Source organism: Labrus bergylta, chromosome 7 (genome assembly GCF_963930695.1).
Source record: "Labrus bergylta chromosome 7, fLabBer1.1, whole genome shotgun sequence".
NCBI classification, from domain to species: Eukaryota; Metazoa; Chordata; class Actinopteri; order Labriformes; family Labridae; genus Labrus; species Labrus bergylta.
In genome coordinates this window covers 30,189,400-30,211,468 of record NC_089201.1, presented here as the reverse complement: position 1 = coordinate 30,211,468, position 22,069 = coordinate 30,189,400, and the positions used below count along the sequence as shown (strand labels likewise).

Genomic DNA, 22,069 nt, shown 5'->3' with positions numbered 1-22,069 from the left:
GCAGTTTAAATATGATTTTTGTCATTAAGTCCTGATTGTTATTGGGATAAGTTCATCTTTTATTGATCCCCAGAAGAGAAGTGTTTGCATCAGATAAAAAAAAAAAAAAGTGTTACAATTTCAAATGTGTTTTTCTAAAAGACAACTACGGGTAGATGTAACATGTTTTTTCCCCCCTTTAAATCCAATTGATTCAAGCTTTGCATGTGTTGTGCTTCTCTTCAAACTGGTTAAAGAACATAACAATCAAGGCTTATAATTTATTTATTTACATTCATACAAAATCCAAATAACTCACAAACATGTCTGTGTTAGCTTTCTTTTTTTACACAATATGATTCTTAACACGAACAGACAGAAGGCAGTACATTTCTCATACCAATTCAAAACAAAAAGAAACTTAATAGCATGAAGTTGACAGAAGCCCCTGAATCGGCTCTGTGTTCCTCAATAAGGAGTGGTGAAAGGAGATGACGAGACGTTAAGGCGAGGGCGGGAGAACACAGGCCAAAGTAAGGGGAACAAAACACTTCTTTTGAACCCAACTGTGTAAGTTTTGGGGGTTTAAAAGGGACACAGAAATTAATCTTCACTTAGAAGTTTGAAAGACAACAAGCACAAAAAAAGCATCCAACTAACATCCTCTGGAAACAGGTCTGTGTTTTGTTTTCATTTTAAAACCAATGTTACTCCAACCACGCACTAATCTAAACTAAACCCCCAAAGGAGACTTGTTAGAGCACTCCCTGACGCAGTTTGTTACCGTTTTGTTTTACTCTGTTGTGATGGAGCGGCAGAAGAGCCATGAGAGTTGGAGACCTATTTTTTTATCCATCAGGCTGCCATTGACATCAACAAAAAAACAAAAACATTGACATAAAGAAAAGACAACACTGAAATGTCAGGAGGATAATACATTTACATCACCATATGGTGAAAACAACATAAAAAATGACCATTAGAAATAAATGCAAGAACTGTACTCTCCCATCACACAGTCACGGTTTGAAAACATTTTGTAGTTCACACGTTATTTTTGACACAAGATTTTTGACACTTCTCTGCTCAGTTTGTGCTGAGGACACGAACTCCACGGCCATTTTTGTTCAGAGCAGCGTGCTCCTCGAGATTCTGTGCAAACATTCAATGCATATCCATACAGTAAACATTTTCATATATATGTATTATATTTTTATATATATATATCTCTATAGAACATGACTTTCTGCAAGTTATGGCAGTACTGTCACACACACACACACACATTTTGTCCTGCAGACAAAATTAGACACAAAAGACAACTGCACTGCTTTTAACTTTTCTTTTTTTTTTTTTTTAAAGAATGCACAACACCTTCCACGTAATCACCTTTATTCAGTCACTGTACGTGTTAAATATCCCGTTATTTACAAACTGATTTAAAAAGTCAAAATCCGCACAAAAGTGACTTTAAATTTCCTGTTAACGTAGTTGCACTTAGTACTTAAAAACCTCAGCCCTGAAGATTTCACAAAAAAACAACAAGAGGCATAACTTGGCTATTTTTCAGTGATCTGAAAAAAGACAAGAAAAAAAACAAGAAGGAGTTACTAGTTGTTTTTTTTAAGATTGAGTCAACAAACTAAAAGGTCAGGTGGGCTTAAAAAAGTAACACCTATAAGAAACTTTGGATGTAACCGAATGATCAGCGGATCAGATTAAAAGTCCTTAACATCATGCCTTAGCACCAGTATGACAGAGAAATCCACATCCCTGTGATAGGTCCAGTACTTATCTCTGTGAATGCTCCAAGGCCACTTAGAACGCTCTCAAAATGAAACATTGCATACCTCATAAACAAGTGGACGTCATGTGCAAAACCATCTAAAAATTAATACGTCATCAAGAATAAAAGCTGTTTTCTCTCTCTCTCTCTCTCACACATTTGAGAACAAAGTGTAACTAAAAGCTGACTTTTTGATCCAAGGTCACGACCTCGATCCCTCTCTTAGCCACACAGGACACAGTAAAGACGTACCTACCACCTAATCCTGACTACAGCCTTGACCTGGGAGAGGAAAACATTTACACAAAACGCTGCATTTATTTGGTTTTAAGAGTGGCTTTTCCTAAGAGTTCACACCATCTGCCACCAGTAGCTGTGACTCAAGCCTCCTAGTTGTGGAACGCTACCTAAAATACCAGCAAGCATCTCTACATGGCTTCATGATTTACCCTCTGTGCTCCTGGGTTCTACGACTGAAAAAAGTGCTTTCCCGCCCCGTGTAGGAATAAGCTTCTTCCTGTTTTCCGTTTCGACTTGAAAGACCTGCGAGAGAAGAGACTAAAGGGGTCAGAGACTGAGATAAAAGGTTAGTGAGGTAACTGTGCTTGATCTTACACTTCCTGCAGTGAGTGAGGACCTCTAGGGAGAGGAAGCATGGCAGTATACTCAAAGACTTTGTGCTGAAGTTTGGTTCTTTTTATCTGAATTCCCTCTCTCTCTCCTCTAATGCACCTGTCCCAGACTTTATTTTACTTTACTACGAACAAGAAATCCAATTTGGAGAGTTCACAAATGCTAAATCAGTCAGCTTTAGAGTTTCTAAGCTGGCTTTTTCATGAACTTCTTGTATGCTCGGTTCCTGTCTGAAATGAGCACATCTGTAATTTATTTTTTTGCAAGCTCGACATCAGAGATGAATGACACAGGAAAGCACTTTAGAGTCCGAGGGGTTTTTGTTTCAGAATGGACAAAAAGGAGCGAGGCAGAGAAGCTCAGTAGGGTCTGATAAAAGTCCTCGTATCCTTCCAAGAGCATCGTCGAGTGGAGGTAGGGGCTTCCTGGGCTCAGCTACAGGTCCATGTAGAGACCAGGGCTCAGCCCCGGTTGTGTCTGAGGTTCAGAGTTGTCAGCATGACTCCTCCAGGGCGTTGACCACCTGCTCCAAGATGTCCGGGCAGTAATCGGCGATCTGCTGGAGAACAGAGTTGGCGTACTCCTGCAGCTCGCCGCTCTCCTTCTCACACACCTCAAGTTCACGCTCCAACTAGACGGGGGAAAAACAAATGATTTGATTCATTTCAATCCGAACTGTCAAGAAAGTGACGCATTTTTAACCAGAAACTGACACATGCATCGGACAAAGATTGAGGGTTCCTCCTCTACCTGCTCTACACTCATCTTCTGGACCTCCTCCTCCCAGTCTTCGGGGTCGTTTTGGTGGTAGTGAGAAGGGGGCGTGAGCTGGCTGAGGATGCTGGGGTCCCGGTCGTGGCAGAGGTCTGTCAGGTGGGCGATGTAAAGCTTTAGCTTGCTGCGGTTCTGGGAGAGGGCTAGAAGAGGGGCGATCATCTTCGGGGGGAGAAGAGAAGAAAAAGATAATTAATTAATTTTAGCAGAGGAAGGAAGGAGACAAAAATAAATCATGTTCAACCCAAGACAGATTTTTGTTTGCATTGTCTGAACACAATGAAAGACCCACACACACAAGACTCCACTTAAATGAAAACATTTCAGAAATGAAGACAAAGAAACATCAAGGCCTGCATGCATTCATCACCATCTTCAAGTGCCTTACTTTTGTAAATATTGATTTTTTTTAAACCATCCAATGCACCTGTTTGTGTGGGTCAAAGTGTAAATGAGCTAATGATACGTTTGAGAGCAGTAGCATGCAAAGCTAAGATGCTAAATTACCGACGAGACAGAGCCGGGATCAAAACCATCTCATCCTATTAACGTGCATGCAAACACGCACAAACAATTGATCCCTGCCCTCCTTAAGCCACTTAAAGAATGAACAGTGTTACAGCACGGGATGATGAGACCTCACAGGAACACAGAGCAACAAATACAACGATCATCAAGAGGAAATGAAATGTGACAAAAAGAGAAAAATAACGAATGAAAGAAGAGTGAACATGCCACAGAGCAGTCTGATGGGTCTGGCTTTTCAAAACGAGCTCACCCTTCTGAACAAAAATGGCTGAGAGAGAGAGAGGGGGGAGGGCAAAATGTTGGCTAGGCCCAAATACCCTCCTCATCATCCTTTTAGCCACAAGGTTAGCCGATGGCAGCGTTCGAAAAAGAACATTTGGTTAGTGTGAAGGCAAAGAGGAAAACGTTCATTTCAAAATGATGTTTTTTCACATCTTCTCACAACACTCATTACTTTGTTAACTACATTCAGAAATGTTGTGACACATGTTGTGAAGTGGAGCGACTGCTGAGTTACCTGATCCGGAGAGGGTTTGTGATTTGTGTGGTCGGGGGCCGTCTTCAGATGGTCGTCCTCATAGTTGTCTGCCATCAGTTTCATTCTGTTTTGAGTCTGAAAATTAAAAAAAAAAAAAAAAATCACAAAAAGGAGATTTATTTCTACACTGGTTTATACAGAAGGGTTGTCCAACCAACAGTAAACAACCTGAAAGTCTCTTCAACCAGTCATGTTTGATATAGTTGCTAGAAAAGTTATTGAAACAAATAGATTATGATAATTAATTAACTTTCCCACTCTATATCAGTGTCATGAAGGAGCAAAAGTAGGTGAGTGATGCCATGAACATAAATAATTGAGGAGCCAGTTTAAGGTCAGTCATACAGAGGCTAAACATGTTGATCCATCGCTACTGGTACATCGCTGATTTATAAAGCGCTTAATGGTTCGGGGCCAAATTACATCAGTGACCTCCTGATTAATTCTGAACCATCCAGACCGCTCAGGTCGTCTGGGACAGGTCTGCTCTCTGTCCCCAGAGTCAGAACCAAACATGGAGAAGCAGCGTTCAGTTTCTATGCTCCTTATATCTGGAACAAACTCCCAGAAAACTGCAGGTCTGCTGAAACTCTCAGCTCTTTTAAATCCAGGTTGAAGACGCACCTGTTTACAGCTGCCTTTCATTAAACAGCTTTAATAAGATTTTAACTTTTAACTCTTTTTATATTTTTACTTTATTTATTTCAATAAATTTCATTTGAATTATTTATTATTATTATTATTATTATTATTATTAACTCCCAGCATATCTACCCCATTCTGTCCTCCCAACATTTCCTCTTTCCTTATGGCTGTCTTATCAATAACGGCAAAGATGTCCAAAAACTAGTATTAAAAAAAAAAAAAGACTTTATGAAAGATCTGAAGCTGGACTGGATAATGTGCGCATATATATAACCGTTGTCTGGATTAGTAAGATGTAGCTGTAGCTAATATACAAATGCTCTTTATCGTCAGAAAACCCTAAATGACCCTTAAATGAAGTTTGAATGGCACTTCAAAGCTGCGTTATAATAAACTAAGATGAACTGAAATCCAATATCTGATGTCCTGTTTATTATGGTAAAACAAAGGTTTCCTGCAGAAGATATTTTGTACAAGTAACATTCAGGAGATTATTTCAAGGCTCCCTGGAGGACTAGTCACTTCCCCACCTGCTGCTTCAGCTGCTGTACAAGTCTGTCTTTCTCCCGCTTCAGCAGAGCCACCTCATCCTGGGTCTTCTTCTTTTTAGAGGAGGACAACTCCAGCAGGGCAATGTTAGCGTCCTTCTCGCTGATAGCAGCCAACAGCGCCTCCTGTCTGTGAGGAGAGGGAGTGCATTGACGTGGCATTTAACCAAACCGGTCGATAGCTCAGTCATCATTTATTATTCATGCTGTAAATCATTCTGCCAGCTGGAGAAAGGCCAAAAATGGGATGACATTTTACAAGATGAAAGTGGGTAATCGATATGCCGGGGTCGACTCCACCCTACTGTGTGTGTGTGTGTGTGTGTGTGTGTGTGTGTGTGTGTGTGTGTGTGTGTGTGTGTGTGTGTGTGTGTGTGTGTGTGTGTGTGTGTGTGTGTGTGTTTCTTACTTCATCTCCAGCACCTCCTCCAGGTGTTTCCTGCGCTCAGCCCGCAGGGTGGAGAGGTGTGCCTCTTTCTCACACAGAGACTGCTGGGTGGAGGCCAGCTTAGCCCTCATGGACTCCAGCTCCTGCTTCACCTTCTCCATGGCCCCCAGCAGCTCCTCCATCTGGGAACACACACACATAAATACATGACTAACAATTGAAATCATGACTAGATCATAACAGAAACCTTAAAGCATCAGGGAAGGCATGTGGCTTTTTTAAGCAAAAGTTTTTCTATAAAAAGGGGCAGCAGTATATACTGTATGTTGGCCAGTGGGAGGACTATGGGTCTTGTTAAAGGCTTTATATGTGATTTTTTGATCCAGAAGATGTCGCCCTTGAGCACCAGCATGAAACCAAAACAACTCGCGCTGCATTGTTGTGTTAGCATGCTAATGCTAGTGATCTTTATTATGCTGGTATCTTCACACTGCATGTAAATTTACCTGAAATGAGCGTGATCTAGAAACACAGTTAAGCAGTGAGTACAGGATGTTATTCTTCTTTTCTCTAGTCCCTCAATTAAACAACTTTTATACGCGAGGGGAGGAGTCAGCCGGCCGTCCGGGCGATGTAAACAAAGTGAAGATAGGACTCTGAAAACTCTGAAAACATCACAGACAGTGGGACTCGGGTGTTACACCCATTGTAGACAGTCATGACTCACAGAGTTATTTTCAGAGGATATACTTGATTTCTATTACATGAAAAAAATCACATAGAAAGCCTTTAAGCACTTAAACTACAGCACTGAATTTCATTTACCTGTTATTTCTTTAAAAAAGGCACAATAGTACCATCGTTACATATTTATATATATGCTCTAATAACAATCGACTGCATGTAAGGGAGACTAAATCTTACCCCAGACTGATCAATTTTATTTGTTACTTGTTGTGCGAGCCAGCAGTTAATCAACGACATGTTTCATAATCAAACAGCAGGTAAAGAAAATATCATGGGAGTCATTACAGGCTGGAAAACAGCAACACCGTACAAAATAATGCAATCCAACAACATCAATCTCAAAGGGCCCTCGGAACGGTCAAACTTGACAAAAAGCATTTATTCCAGGGTTGTTGTTGTTGTAAAAGGAACTGCATGAAAATAATGTTCAAGTGTTGCTGTTGTTATTGTGTCCACCCCCCTGTGAGCGTCGTTGCTCACTGATTGGCGGGGTCACACACACAGAACTGGGCTCGTACCTTGGACAACTTTAAGAGGGCGAGGTTGGACTCATGCATTGGTTTGAGTGAGTGCTTCTGAGAGGCGGTGTGTAGCAGAGAGAAAACAAAGAGAAAAACAACAAGCAAAGATAAAAGAACTGAGAAAGAGACAAGAGGCCAGAGAGAGAGAGAGAGAGAGTGAGGGAGGTGAAGAGAGGATGAAAAACACCAGAAAAAAGGGGCGAGATAGAAAGAATGTACAATTACACGATAGGAGCTTCTTTTTGTGTTTGAATATGTTTCAGAATTGTTCTGTAGGAGTGATCCTGAGTTTGTGTTAGTATTGCTTTGAAATGGATGTGTGTGTTTTATGTTTTATTACACACTAAGATTTGTTTCTCAAAGTCCACTGCACAGCTCCTACATTGCACCTTTTGTGTTTTTTATCTTTATATTTTTAAATTCTAAATTATATATTGTAATATCTTCTTATACTGTGTTATTTAAGTTGTTGCTAGTTCTGCTTTATTTCCTTGTTAATTGTTTAGCACCAATACACCAAGTCAAATTGTATGTGTCAGTATGTCAGTATGTGTAAATGTACTTGGCAATAAACCCAGATTCTGATTCTGATTCTGATTCTGAAATGGATGTGTATGTGTGTGCTTTATGGAGAGGTTTGTGTACCTGCTTCTCCTGGAGGCACCGGGCAGCCTCCTCTTGAGCGAGTACCATCTCTCGCTCTGCTGTGATCTGGACGCTCTCTCTCAGGGCCTCCTCCAGCTCTTCTATGCGCTCAGACTTCAGACGCAGGGTGTCCTTTAGAGCAGTAAGGGGGAAATTATGGTTTGTTAGAGAAACTTGAAAGTTTGTAACAGAACTGGTTAAATCACTGTTTTTTTTTTTTTTAACCGCACCTTCACCTGCGTGGAGCTCTCAGACATGTTGTCCTCCCTCTTCCTGGCCTCGTCCATGAGTCGAGCATTCCTACTCTTCTCCACCTGCTCCTTGTGCTTCAGAGACGCCACCTTCTTTGACTGGTCCTTCATCTGCCTGCAGGGACACCGGGCAATACATGGGGGAGATGTTACATGTTGTGTACGGGTTTGACTTCTGTCCCACTTCAAAATGTTCATTTGAACTATTATTACAGGAGAAGAAAAATCAGTACTGAGTTATCGTTTCATGCACAAGAATGGTCACATGCATTTTCAAATGGAGACATTTGAACAAAATGACATTAACAACCACAGACTAAAGCCCGGCTCACTCTGCAGGATCATCGGGCCGATTTGAGCTCCGATTCTTCCCGACAATCTCAGGGTCTCTCCCGACTCGAGGCTGCTCGGACCCGATTATCTGTTCAGATTATCTCGTAGAGTGAGCGGTCCAAAGATCCAATCTTAACGTCCCCGATCTGCCCGGCGATCGTCGGGGACGCCCCGATTTATTTCAAACATGTTTGATATTTAGAATTTAAAATCTTGACGATTACGTCATGAAAGGGTCCGGCAGAAGTTGTGTGAGACTACAATATAATCAAACAAGGGAGGACTGTAGTCATGGCGACCAGCGGCAGGACGCAACCCGGTACAGATCATCGGTGCAGCACTTTTCTGAAACTTGTCTCCATATATCTACGATTGTATCAACTTTTCTATATCCTACAACAACTTCCACTTCCTTCTTCTTTCACCAACCGTCGTCCTTTGTTTTTTTCAAATGAAACTTTATTAACAATTGTCAACGCTCCGTCCTGATTTCACTCGTACAGTGTGAGCTGACATGACACCCCGACTTTTATACAATCGGGGAAAAAAAAAAATCGCAGTGTGAGCCAGGCTTTACAGATTCACTTTGGTGAGAATAATGAGAGCCTTACAAAGACTCGATCTCAGACTCGGGGTGAAAGATGGAACAATTGTAAAAAAAAAAAAAAAAATGATCATGAACTGATGAACCGAAAACTGTAGGGAAAAACAAAACGTTAAATATGTCGGGACAGGGCAACTGTCTGATCCACTTTAATATCAAGAGGCAGGAGAAGAAGGGTGTGAAAATGAAACAATGACAAAAGAAAAAGAAAAGAGGGCTCTGGGAGAAAAGTTCAAGAACAAATACTGACCTGGAGGACAAGCTGGTAAGGTGAGAGAATCCAGATGTAAAGACAAGAAAGCAGCAGAGAGATAACAGACTCAGCAAAGGAAGAAGAGTTAACGTGAAGAGACAGAGAAAGACGGAGGGGGGGACCTCATATACATCTCTTTTGATATTTGTTAGCTGTACCCGAGAGCTCAGACATTCCTCCTGGGGTCCACAGGGTAAGTGTACATGTACAGCCAATAACTGCTAAAGAAATAAATTAAAGTTGGGTTGCCTAGGCGATCATTTGTAGCCGCATCTGCTAGCTTTTTGCTACAGGTTCTGCTCATTACATTTACAACATCAGCTTTCAAAAGTAATATTTCTCGGTTGTCAAAATGGCAAAATTACTCCAAAAAATTCACCATGTTCATTTTTCTGGTGGGAACATTCTCCTCAGGGTCATATAGCTACTGGAGAAAAGTCTACAGTCATGCATTTCCAAGCTAGCAGGGACAAAAACACATAGGAGTAAAAAATAGTGTAGCTTTCAAACATCATTAAAAAAAATAAAAAAGAGCATCAAGTTATTAAAACTTTAAAAAAGTTATATAAAACTTTTGTTGCACACTGTCACAACTAAATCTACACATTGTGATTAAAGACACTTCTCATACTCCATATTCACAAGGGGAACATCTTGACCACTTGTCACACATATTTCCCACCCACCTCTCCAGCTCGTTGATCTTTTTGTCCTTGTCGTTCTTCTCGTTCTCCATTTCCCGAAGGATCTCCAGCAGGCGGTCCACCTCGGCCTGAGCCTTCCCAGAGTCCTCCCTGTGGCGAACCACTTCCTGTTCCAGATTCTTAATGCGCTCAGCCAGCTCAGTGTTTGCCTGAGCCTCCAGGGCTGCATTTTGAGCCTGAGAGGAAAAAAACTGAGCATCAGTCAAAGATTGTGTTTTTAGTATCTGCTGTAAGAGCTTAGATATGGTCGGGTTATGTATGTCTGTTGGGTATCGTGCACTTTGGGTTCTTTTCTGTTGAATTGTATTTAATTATTTTTGGTATTTTGCATTTGTTATGTTCTTGTTGTTGTTTATGTTCTTCTGTGTTTGGTTTAGTTTGCTTTGTTCTTGTTTGTCAAAGCACTTTGTAAACCTGTGTTTTTAAAAAGGTGCTATATAAATAAAGTTATTATTATTATTATTATTATGTAAAAATAATAAAATCAATAATATAATGTGAGGATTCATTTGGATCACGTTGAACTGGCAGATGTTTTGATTTGAGGATCTCACTCTCTTCAGATGGTTCTCCAGTTTGAGGCACTCCTCCTTCTTCTGCTCCAAATTGATCTCCATACTCTTGAGCTTGGAGTCCTTCTTGAGCCCAGAGGAGGCCAGGGAAGATGCATGCTCCTTCAGGTCCAACAGAGATGTCTGCACACACACACACACACAGGAATATAGATGGACCTGTTCAAGCATATCAAACTAACAGTCTGGGACAGAGGAGACTGAAAACACATAAGATCCAGTACAGGCCTCTGTGACTCATCGCAAAGTGAGACTAATGGAAAAAACCCTGATGCTCATTTCTGGCAATAATGTTTCCCTGTATTATTAATAGAATCGCAGTAAACACGAGTGTCTCCTTGTTTATGCATCTCTTTCTCACCTCTCTGTCTGACAGGTCTCCCTGCAGTAAGCTCAGCCTCTCCTTCAACTCTTTCAGCTCCTTCTTGTTGCAGTCGAGCTCCTCCGTCTTTTCGCGGTCGTCTCTGTCCCGCTGCTCCTTTAGACGTTCGATGATGCGCTCCTGAGGAGGAGGAGGAGGAGGAGGAGGAGGTGATCACACAAGCTGCCTCTCAAAACAACATATCTGACCCAACCAGACACGTTACTATAAAAAGAACACTCACAAATAAATAAATGAAATCAATAATTTGCTCACCTTTTCTGCCAGAGACTCCTCCAGTGTGGTGAGAGCTGTGTCAGTGTTGGACGTGTCTGCCTGCAAAGACTTCACTCTCTCCTTCAGGCTGCTCATCTGCTTCTCTTTGTCCCTCAGCTGCTCCTGCAAGTTCTCGATCTGCAGAGAAAGCACGAGAAACCGTCAGTACTAGGGCCTGACTGATATGGGATTTTTTGGGGAGATACTGATATCGACATAAGGATGTAAAAAATCTGATACTGATATATCTTCTCCTCTGTCGCCCCCCGGTGGTGGAATGAACTTCCAAACTCCATGTGATCTGCAGAGTCCCTCTGCACCTTTAAGAAAAAGCTAAAGACCCAGCTCTTTCATGAATACCTACTAACTTAATGATGATGGTCTCCATATTATTGATGATGATGATGGTAATGACGATGGTTTTTGTTTGATAACGACAACTTATAAGATGGTTTCTATACTGATTAGAGCTCTCAAGAACTGCCCTCAATGTTGTGCTTTGCCTCTGGTCACTTCCTGTCAGCACCTGTGTGTCCAATCAGACTCAAAGCTGATCGTTTGCTCTTACTGACATTGTTCCCTTTTTTCTAGATCCTTGCTTGTGTTGTTCTTACTCTCTGATGTAAGTCGCTTTGGAGAAAAGTGTCTGCTAAGTGAATTGTAGGATATCTCTCAATATCTTTCTTATATAAAATATTCGACCTTTACAGATAGATAAATATAGATATACACAGTTATTGCCTTGATCCCACAAATGCAGTCATCAAACACTTGTGGAAAAGATATATAATGATGAATAGATGGTCACCCAACTGTAAAGTAACTGTGCATCACCGCTTGACACTCTGTAGTGAGGTTGCTTGTTGTAATTATTCTAGCACACTATGATGGTGAAAGAGAACTGCTAGTTTAATACGATTAAACTCAAATTAAATGCTATTTGATTGGTGAAATAAATCTAGTAAAATAAGAACATATCTGCGATAAAATTAGCTGATACCGATTATATCGGCCGATATTATCGGCTGGCTAATGAATCGGTCGGGCTCTAATCAGTACTCCTGAAAATCAACCTCTGGACACACATTATTCTGTAGAACGATAAGAGCCTTTCTGTGGTTTATTTCAGACGACACAAGAAATGGCTCTCAGTCCAGATTACCTTCTTCTGAAGCACGTTCACTTTGCGCTCCTTGACCTCCAGCATGTCCTTCAGGTCGTGGATCTCCCCGTTCAGTGTGCCCTTCTCCTCTGACATTTCTTGTATCTGCTTGCTTTTCTTGTTCAAAGTTGCCTCCTTCTCTTCCAAGCGTAGGCGCAAGGCATCCACCTGGCCAGGAAAGAGTAGAACCCAAAGCAGTCAAAAAAACACTGAAAAAAAATCTTCCTTACATGAAGACTTCTGTGCTTTTTTTTAAGTCAGAAATCCTTGTACAGCACATGTTCCTTTAAAGTACCCGCTACTCCAAATCTACTACTCTCTGTGCATGACAGTTTCAGATTCAGATTTTTTTTTATTGTCCCACAAGGGGAAATTGGCATTGCAAACAGGAGCACACAGAAGACAAGAAACACAAGGACAACATCACCATAAAACATGGACCAAAACAAATTTTAAAAATCAGACAACACAGCAAAATATCAAACCAAATAAAAACAGCGCAATAAAATCAGTCAAGAGCCCACACCAGAATGGAAATTCAAGTTATTAAAGTGCAAAGTGGAGGTGTGCAAATGTGCAATTCAAGTGCAAAAAGAGTAACAAATAGCTAATTGTTGTTTAACATATTAATTGCACTTGGTATTAATGAGACCTGGAGTATAGAAGTGTATCTACCCTACCTCTGTTTGTAAGATGGCAGCTCGCTGCTCCTTGGCAGTGAGGGACTCCTTGAGGACTTCGATGTGCTGCTTGCTGTCTGAGAACTGGTTGTTGAGGGTCTCCAGTTTGGTCTGCAAACCAAGAAGCTCAGCATCCTTTCTGGAGAGGTCCTGCTTCACCTGCTCCATCTGTCATTTAAAAAAAAGAAAGGCCAGGGGGGTTTAAACATGAAAGTAATTGATTCTTTCAGCTGAATTAATGAATTTGAATTTTGTGTATGAGCACACAACATCAGGTCAGTGTAACTAAACTGTCAGTAGTCTCACACCTTGTTCTTCATGAACTTGGTGTGGCTGCGGTACACTTCCATCTGCTTCATCTCCTCCTGACGCTCCTCACAGCTCAGAAGTCCATTCGATTTCATCATCAGCAGCTCCTCCTCCATGTCTCTCAGGTTCCGGTCCATCGAGTTGATTTTTGCATCCTGAGGGTCGATGAAGAGGATGCAAAAAATGTGACCAACAAACACCAACAAACATACTCATCATACACAACTCTCCATTTAAACTCACCTTCATGTCGATGACGGTCTGCAGAGCCTTGGTTTTGGTCGACTCTGGGGTTCCTTCATATCGACGGTGCAGCTCCTGTAGGGTCAGATTAAAAAAAAATGTTAAATCGATGTTTTAAAAAATGTATGTACAACATCATATCAGAATATAAATGTGACACAAAATAGAAGGACTAATTATGCATCTTCCAAGAATGGACATTACTTCTCTTAGTGCATTGATCTCTCGCTCTCTCTGGTCCAGTAAACTCTCGAGGTGATGCCTGTGCATCTCTGCATCAGCCAGTCTCCGAGTCCGCTCCTGGTCCTCCTCTGATGCCTTGGCTGATGGCCCTGAAACACACAAAACAAACAACTTGTTTCCAATAACAAAGCAATGAGATAGAACCTAAAGATTACTTAAATGAGTCAATGTAAAAGTGTTTCTTAGAATTAAAAACCTGTGATTTATGCTTCAGACAAAAATTACATCTAAAGCCAATGTGTTCACAACTTCACAGCCAACATGATGCCATAACAACAACAAAACAGTAGCTAGCGCACACATAATTTAATTTAATTGCTAACTTGTTTGACTGTATTTGTAAAAGATATTCAATAATTTACATTTTTTTCTTCTTTTCCTGTTTCCTGCATCTGATTTGACAAATGTGTAAATCACTGGTATTCTGTGTCTCCAAGACCGTTACCATGAAAAGTCTTTGCATGACGCTCTCCGCTGTCACTAACCTAAGAAGCATTCTTGGGGTTTTAAAGCATGCATTGTGGTTTGTTTATGGAGCACATAAAACCCATATTTGTCAAGTGGAGGAGAGCACTTGGGTGGAGCTGAGAGGGGAACAGTGGCAACAGCAGAAGTGACCAAAACCTTTGTAAGAAATAAAATCTTTGAGAAAGAATTGCTTGGTTTTAGTTTTTCCAAAGAGTTCTCTAGTTTTTGGCTTAACTTAAAGTCTTCATATGTGATTCTTCACACTTAAATGTAGAAATCAAGTTTATCCTCTGAAAATAACTCTGTGAGTCATGACTGTCTACAATGGGTGTAACACCCGAGTCCCACTGTCTGTGATGTTTTCAGAATCCTATCTTCAGTTTGTTTACATCGCCTGCTACCTTTGCTCTGCAGCATCTCCAGCAGCTTCTTGATGGACTCGTCCCGGGCTCCCAGCGTTTGCTTCTGCGTGTCGATCCTCAGCTCCATTTCCTCCAGGGTCTTTCTGAGGAGGAAAAGCTCCTTGGCCTGCCTCTCGTGCTCGGCCTGGAGCCGCCTGTAGTTCTCCTCTGTGGGCTCAGAAGACAGCGCCAGGTCCCGGCTTTGGCTGCTGGGATCTTGCTGAAGGAGCTGGTTGAGGTCTCTTTGGATCCTCATCTCATCCTGAAGAGCCTGAACGGTCATCTGGAGATGCTACGGAACAAAAAAAACAACAACATACATTTGGTACCCCTCAACTGTTTGCAGAACTTTATTACAGAGATTTACACATTTTTTGACAAATGTAATAAAATGGGTGCTACTCCAGAGTGTTGTATTACAGCCTGTTCAAAATCAGCCTTTAGTCATGACTGAAAATTCCGAAATGCCCTGACAGATACACCCCCCCCCCAACAGCCAGGCATTGTGCACAGTGTTACGTTTCATGCGCTGAGAAATACAAGTGGTGAAACACAATCGGTCCAGTATAGTATTGCATTGTTAGTGGCATCTGACGCCATGGATGGACACTCGGAGACGCAGCAAGAACCGTAGCACAAAGCCATGTTACACTCTGCTCTGAATGAGCTGTGTGAGTTTTTTTCAACAGAACAAAGAGAGAAGTCAGTGTCTGCCTTCACTTCACTGTGTCCTCCTCCTCCTTCTGCAGCCCCCTCCCTTCCCTTCCTTTCCTTTGTCATTCTCTCCTACTCCCTCCTCCCTCCTCCGGCACAAACTATTCTCCTCCTCACACACACACACACACACACTATTCCATGCACCTTGCCTGGTGTCGACCTATCTCCTCCCTCCGATGCTCTCACCTCACCTCTCCTCTCTCTAACGCTCCCTTTGCATCACACTCTCTCACCCTGTGACTAAGGCTGACTCATTGCTCTGACTGCACTGTACACCCCTCCCATTGCTACATACACACTGTCTAAAGCATGCACAGACACACACACACACCTTCTGCCTTTCTCAGCCCCCATATTCTCACTCTTTCTGCCTGAGTAAGAGATAACTGCCAGGTCTTTGAGAGAGCACAACGAGCAGGAGAGATGTGATGCTCCAGACTAAACTGATCCCAGCTCTCACAGTCACAGCTCGCAGTGATACAGAGAACACCTCTGCATCAGGTCATCCACTGCAATCGACCCCTCTGTTCACAAAGGCTGAATGTTAAAGATGCCCAGTATGTGATACATTCTATTTTCTATTTCTACATTCTATTTTTCACGACTCCAAAAAAAAACTCATTACAACCGTGCAACAGCTGTTTAAAGATGACCGGCTTTTCCAAACATCTGTTGATATTTTGTTGTCACAAAGACATTTAGCAAGAAGTAACTGGTTACCTCATTAAATGGAAGATAAAAGCCATTTTTACTTATTTATATCAGTGATTCTCAAAGTGGGGTCCCAGGACCGCCAGGGGTCTGCGAACCATAGCTTGGGGGTCCGCGGAATAATCTACAAACAATTGTAAACGTGTGCTTTATCATATCTACAAACTGTTGACCTCTTGCACCAATAAAATCAGCTATTTTGTCCAATACTCCCGCCCACTTTAGTTTAGTGTCATTAGATCAATTCTGATATGAGTTAAAAAGTATAAGTTTAAAAGTAGCCTAATTCTATCGTTGCAGTATGGTACATTATTACATAGTATTAATATATGCTTATCAACATTAAGATAATGAGGGGGGGGTCCTTGGAAAAATTTCTCACCTGAAAGGGGTCCATGGTGTAAAAAAGTTTGAGAACCCCTGATTTATAGAGCGGCTACTAAAACAGTCACTTATTACTGACTGAGCTGCGGTGAATGAATCCCTTTTGTAGTAGTGATTTTTGGCCAGCATAGAAACTCATCAAATGATAAATATAGATGTTACATAGCAGTAGAAACTGATGAAGGCACAGTGGGTTGGACTTGCATTAAATTAGAAAATGAACTGAAGCTGTAATTAGCCAAATGCCTTTCAGTGAGTGTGTGAGTGTGTGTGTGTGTGTGTGTGTGTGTGTGTGTGTGTGTGTGTGTGTGTGTGTGTGTGTCCTTGCTTTCCATTCCAATGTGTGTGCCAATGTGGGAGGTGGAAGGCTGACATATGAAAGCAGACATCTTTAAATTACAGCACCCACTGATTAGCGCTGCACTGGTCGGGCATTACTGGGAATTAGTCCGCACTGCAATTCTGTGACTCAGCTGGAGTGAAAAAACGGCAAATTATACAGACGTGGCCATCCATTAAGAATTACACTGGAACTAAAAAACAAACACTATTCCTCTTCATTAATGAAACTTAATTTGCTTAATTCTCTAAACCTGTAGCAGTCAATATCAAGATAAGGACATGCTGTACAGTACATGTAAAACACTCTGACTCTAAGATTCAGTTAGAAAAAGATCATTTGTGATTGGAAAATGTTCCTCTGTTTCATAAATGTAAACTGTATGTCTTAATTTTTCGACATCCCTCGATGTAGAATTTACCAAATGAAAACCTTATTTTAAAAATTTGAAAGGCATGTTATCAAAATGCAACAAAAAAAAATTTATGTCTTATTTTGAAAATCAACCTGAGTTTGTTCCTTACTATTTATTGCAGTAGGAAATCTCCTATAAATTAACATTGCTCTAAAAATTTGCATTTCCCTCCATATTTGTATCCTTTTTCAAAAACACAACGATTTCTATAAAGACAGAACAAAAGCAGCCATTAGACATACAGCATGTGTCATCTATCGAGCACGCGCATATAGGAGCGTATAAGAGGATTAACTGGATGTTCAAAAACTAAACCTATGCAAAGAGAAGAATAAAGAGAGGAACACACATGAGCTGACACACTGGAAGAAAATACATCCAGCCGACACTTTCAACCCCAGGCATTTAGTTCTTTCTACACAAATTGTGAAATAATTAAAAAAAGGTATCCCTCACCTGTGCTTCATCTTGAATAACACGATATTGTTCTTTCCAGACGGTGATCTTAGACACCTCATCTTTTCTAAGAGCTCGCTCCTTTTTTAGTTCGGGGCTCCAGAAGGTCTTGATGGAATTCATCGAGGAGCTAAGCTTGCTCTCCTTAACTTCCACTTCTCGCCGCAGCAGCTCGTTCTCACGCAGAACCTAAGAAAGCAGGACAAATAAAAACTGGATCATATCAGTTCTGTTGAAGCGGGCAAGAACTATTTATTTTTCAAAAACAAGAAGGACAAATGAATTTAAAAAATGGTATAACATACCTCTTTCAGCTGGGCCTGTAGGTCGAGTATGGTGTTGTCTCTGGCCTGCCTCAGAGAATGGGGCACAGTGGAAGCCATGTGGTGGTCCCCAAAAGCTAGTGCATCACCTGCCATCATGCCCGCAGGCAGCACAGCATTGGCAGGCACCGAGGTGGAGATGTTGGGTGTGCTAGCGGCCACGACTCCACTGTTGCTGCTCCTCGACCCATATGTCACCCTTTGCCTTCCCATCGTCGTCATCGTCCCACCACTTTTGGGAATGTGGTCACCTGCCAAGGCGACCTCGTTGTCGCTGAGGTACATCGGTCCTGAGGTGGCATATGCAGCGTTGAGCGACTGGATGTTCTCCATCGATAACGTCTTGCCTCCAGCTCCTCCGGGACCGCCTCCGCTGCCTCCTGTGCTGTTGGTGCGACGGTGCCCCATCCGAGGAGAACGCGGGAGGCGAGGGGAACGGCCCGATCCCTGGTTACCGGTGCTACCTCCATCTCGTCCTCCGCTATGGTTGGCATCCCCTCTGCTGACAGAGCGAGCGCTACCGTACATCTTCTGCTAGAAAGAAGAATGGAGCTGACAACAAAATGGAAATATGACCTCGACAATTGTTGTTTAGTCTGGTAGCTGGTTTTGTGTTTGTCACTTTCACCAGTTATGTGAATATTTCTTGGTAGTCCTGCTTCAAGTGGAGATGGTGGGCACAATGTTCATGATAAAAAGAGATGTCCAGTGCACTCCACTTTCATAGACGGACGATGCTTACAGTCGTCCCTCCTTCAACAGGAGCTATGCAGTGTGATGATTAACGTCCTGAATCCTGCAAATAAAACACAGTTGTTCCATGTAAATACAATTTGCACAAGGCATCTGTAATCACTTGATAAGACATGTGAACGTACACTAAACTTAAGCTGTATCAGAATAAAACAGAATAGCCATACAAAACAAGAAGTTCACTAGCGATCTTTATTATGCTGGTATCTTCACACTGCATGTAAATTTACCTGAAATGAGCGTGATCTAGAAACACAGTTAAGCAGTGAGTACAGTATGTTATTCTTCTTTTCTCTAGTCCCTCAATTAAACAACTTTTATACACGAGGGGAGGAGTCAGCCGGCCGTCCGGGCGATGTAAACAAAGTGAAGATAGGACTCTGAAAACTCTGAAAACATCACAGACAGTGGGACTCGGGTGTTACACCCATTGTAGACAGTCATGACTCACAGAGTTATTTTCAGAGGATATACTTGATTTATATTACATTTAAGTGTGAAAAATCACATATTAAGCCTTTAAGGTCATTATTTAATGGGTCCCTCCATTCTCAATAAAAGGTTCGTAGTAGGTGTCTGTCTGTTTACATGTAGCAGCACAATGTTAATGACTATAAGATATCCAACCTGTGATTAGATTTAACTGCATTAACTGGATACAGTACAGACAGATAGTGTAGCTGTATTGAGTCATAAGATAAATTCTTCTTCTATGGTTCCTTTAAAATAAGTCCTGACTGACACATTGTAACACTGAAACAGTGTAACACTGAAACATTGTAACATTGAAACAGTGTAACACTGAAACATTGAAACAGTGTAACATTGTAACATTGTAACAGTGTAACATTGAAACAGTGTAACATTGTAACACTGAAACAGTGTAACATTGAAACAGTGTAACAGTGTAACATTGTAACAGTGTAACATTGTAACAGTGTAACATTGTAACAGTGTAACATTGTAACAGTGTAACATTGTAACAGTGTAACATTGAAACAGTGTAACACTGAAACATTGAAACACTGAAACAGTGTAACATTGAAACAGTGTAACAATGTAACATTGTAACAGTGTAACAATGTAACATTGTAACATTGTAACAGTGTAACATTGAAACAGTGTAACATTGAAACAGTGTAACATTGAAACATTGAAACAGTGTAACATTGAAACAGTGTAACAATGTAACATTGTAACATTGAAACAGTGTAACATTGAAACATTGAAACATTGTAACATTGAAACAGTGTAACATTGTAACATTGAAACATTGTAACAGTGTTAACAGTGTAACATTGAAACAGTGTAACAATGTAACATTGTAACATTGTAACAGTGTAACATTGAAACAGTGTAACATTGAAACAGTGTAACATTGAAACATTGAAACAGTGTAACATTGAAACAGTGTAACAATGTAACATTGTAACATTGAAACAGTGTAACATTGAAACATTGAAACATTGTAACATTGAAACAGTGTAACATTGTAACATTGAAACATTGTAACAGTGTAACACTGAAACAGTGTAACATTGTAACATTGAAACAGTGTAACAGTGTAACACTGAAACAGTGTAACATTGTAACATTGAAACAGTGTAACATTGAAACAGTGTAACATTGTAACATCGAAACATTGTAACATTGAAACAGTGTAACATTGAAACAGTGTAACATTGTAACATTGAAACAGTGTAACATTGAAACAGTGTAACATTGTAACATCGAAACATTGTAACATTGAAACAGTGTAACATTGAAACATTGAAACACTGAAACAGTGTAACATTGTAACATTGAAACATTGTAACATCGAAACATTGTAACATTGAAACAGTGTAACATTGAAACATTGAAACAGTGTAACATTGTAACATCGAAACATTGTAACATTGAAACAGTGTAACATTGAAACATTGAAACATTGTAACATTGTAACATTGAAACATTGTAACATCGAAACATTGTAACATTGAAACAGTGTAACATTGAAACATTGAAACAGTGTAACATTGAAACAGTGTAACAATGAAACAGTGTAACATTGTAACATTGTAACATTGAAACAGTGTAACATTGAAAAATCTACGTAATGACGTGGTTGTGGACCAGTTTTAGAAACTGATTTGGGGTTAGTCGGTTTAATGCATTATCGTTAAACCCTTGCCGAATCTTTTACTCACACTGTCTGCAAATGTTTCTCACAATCTGAGTAAAATGTTAAAACTACGTTTATCACATTTAACGTGAACGGTTAAGTCTGCGTGGCCTTGCAAGCAGAGGACGTTATGTTAACATAGCGGCTAACTGTAACGTAACGACTCAATTTTTAACCTTTAAATCAACATTTAAGGTTTCTATTTTCTTAAATCGTGTGAAAAATGCTTCGTAAATATCACATGCCGACCATTTCTTAGGTGTAATAATCTTTCCCCAATGTGCTGACGCTGTGGATGAAGCTAGCAAGGGAGGAAAAAGGGGATTGACAATGGTGGACGTTGCAAGAAAAAAAACATATCTGCTTTTAAAATCGTCCACAAATAGAAATAATACCACATTAATTAGATAGTTGGATTTCTGACGTGGTATGTTCAGTATAACAGAGTCAAAATGGGATACATTACACCGTTTTTAAAGCATTTTGCTCAATCCTATCGAGTCCAGGGTCTAGCTTTGGAGACACCCACATCAAACCAGATCCATGTCCCTCCACCTCTACTGAACTGCTTCTCGTTTAAACCTCTCCATTCAGAGGTTTTGCACATTGATCTGACACTCTTGTAAGAAATCAGCGAAATGTAAGATAAATGTGCATCAGTTTAAGGTTAGCTCACCCTGGCATATGGAGGCTAGTCCGTCCAGTTTATGTGGTCAAGCAGGACCTCTATTTTTTCTCCTCGCTAACACAAAAGCCAGTCGGTAAGATCATCTCCAAACCTTTTCTCGGTTGTCTGGTGGACCTCAAACCGGTGTCACCAATGAATCTTCTGGCAAACGGCATTCGGCTGCAAAACCCGTCATTTTATGTTAATAACTCCATAGATAGCCTGTCTCATTTTCACATCTTTTTTCGCCAGCAGTACCAACAGCGGCTCAAGAGAGCCAGGGCGCCCGAGTGACGTCATGACTGCTGTGCGCGTCCACGACGGATTTCTTCGCCACGCTTGAGTTTTGAACGCGCGGTCACGAGCTTCTGGTGAGGGACTTTATGGCCAGGAGCAAAAAAAAAACATACATACCGACATTATGGCAAAGTTGCACACATTTTAAAGAGAATTATGGGATAAATATAAGTTATGATTACACTCAATAATAATAATTATTATTATTTAGCATCAATACATATATACATATAGTGTACATTCTATATAT

General features: G+C 40.8%; 1 protein-coding gene across 7 annotated transcripts; it reads right to left on the bottom strand.

Annotated features, from left to right (window-relative positions):
- Positions 1–246: 246 nt before the first annotated feature.
- Positions 247–21,823, bottom strand: LOC109999926 (ELKS/Rab6-interacting/CAST family member 1). Of its 7 annotated transcripts, none has more exons than XM_065957373.1 (22): positions 21,635–21,822; positions 17,921–18,734; positions 17,616–17,804; positions 14,593–14,884; positions 13,685–13,812; positions 13,481–13,555; positions 13,237–13,392; positions 12,929–13,096; positions 12,249–12,416; positions 11,087–11,224; positions 10,811–10,951; positions 10,432–10,572; positions 9,860–10,053; positions 9,171–9,182; positions 7,969–8,098; positions 7,733–7,864; positions 7,085–7,141; positions 5,841–6,001; positions 5,414–5,561; positions 4,218–4,313; positions 3,149–3,334; positions 247–3,029 (listed from the first exon to the last, which is right to left on the bottom strand). In XM_065957373.1, exons 2-22 carry the CDS (start codon positions 18,464–18,466, stop codon positions 2,892–2,894), a joined length of 3,396 nt encoding a protein of 1,131 aa, XP_065813445.1. In that variant the 5' UTR covers positions 18,467–18,734; positions 21,635–21,822; the 3' UTR covers positions 247–2,891. The 7 variants fall into 7 exon arrangements, 5 of the variants coding, with proteins under 5 accessions (XP_065813445.1, XP_020510755.1, XP_020510758.1 ...); XM_020655099.3 differs by having other exon boundaries at positions 7,963–8,098; positions 21,635–21,821; XR_002278670.3 differs by lacking the exon at positions 247–3,029 and adding an exon at positions 3,951–4,030 and having other exon boundaries at positions 3,195–3,334; positions 7,963–8,098; positions 21,635–21,823.
- Positions 21,824–22,069: the final 246 nt, after the last annotated feature.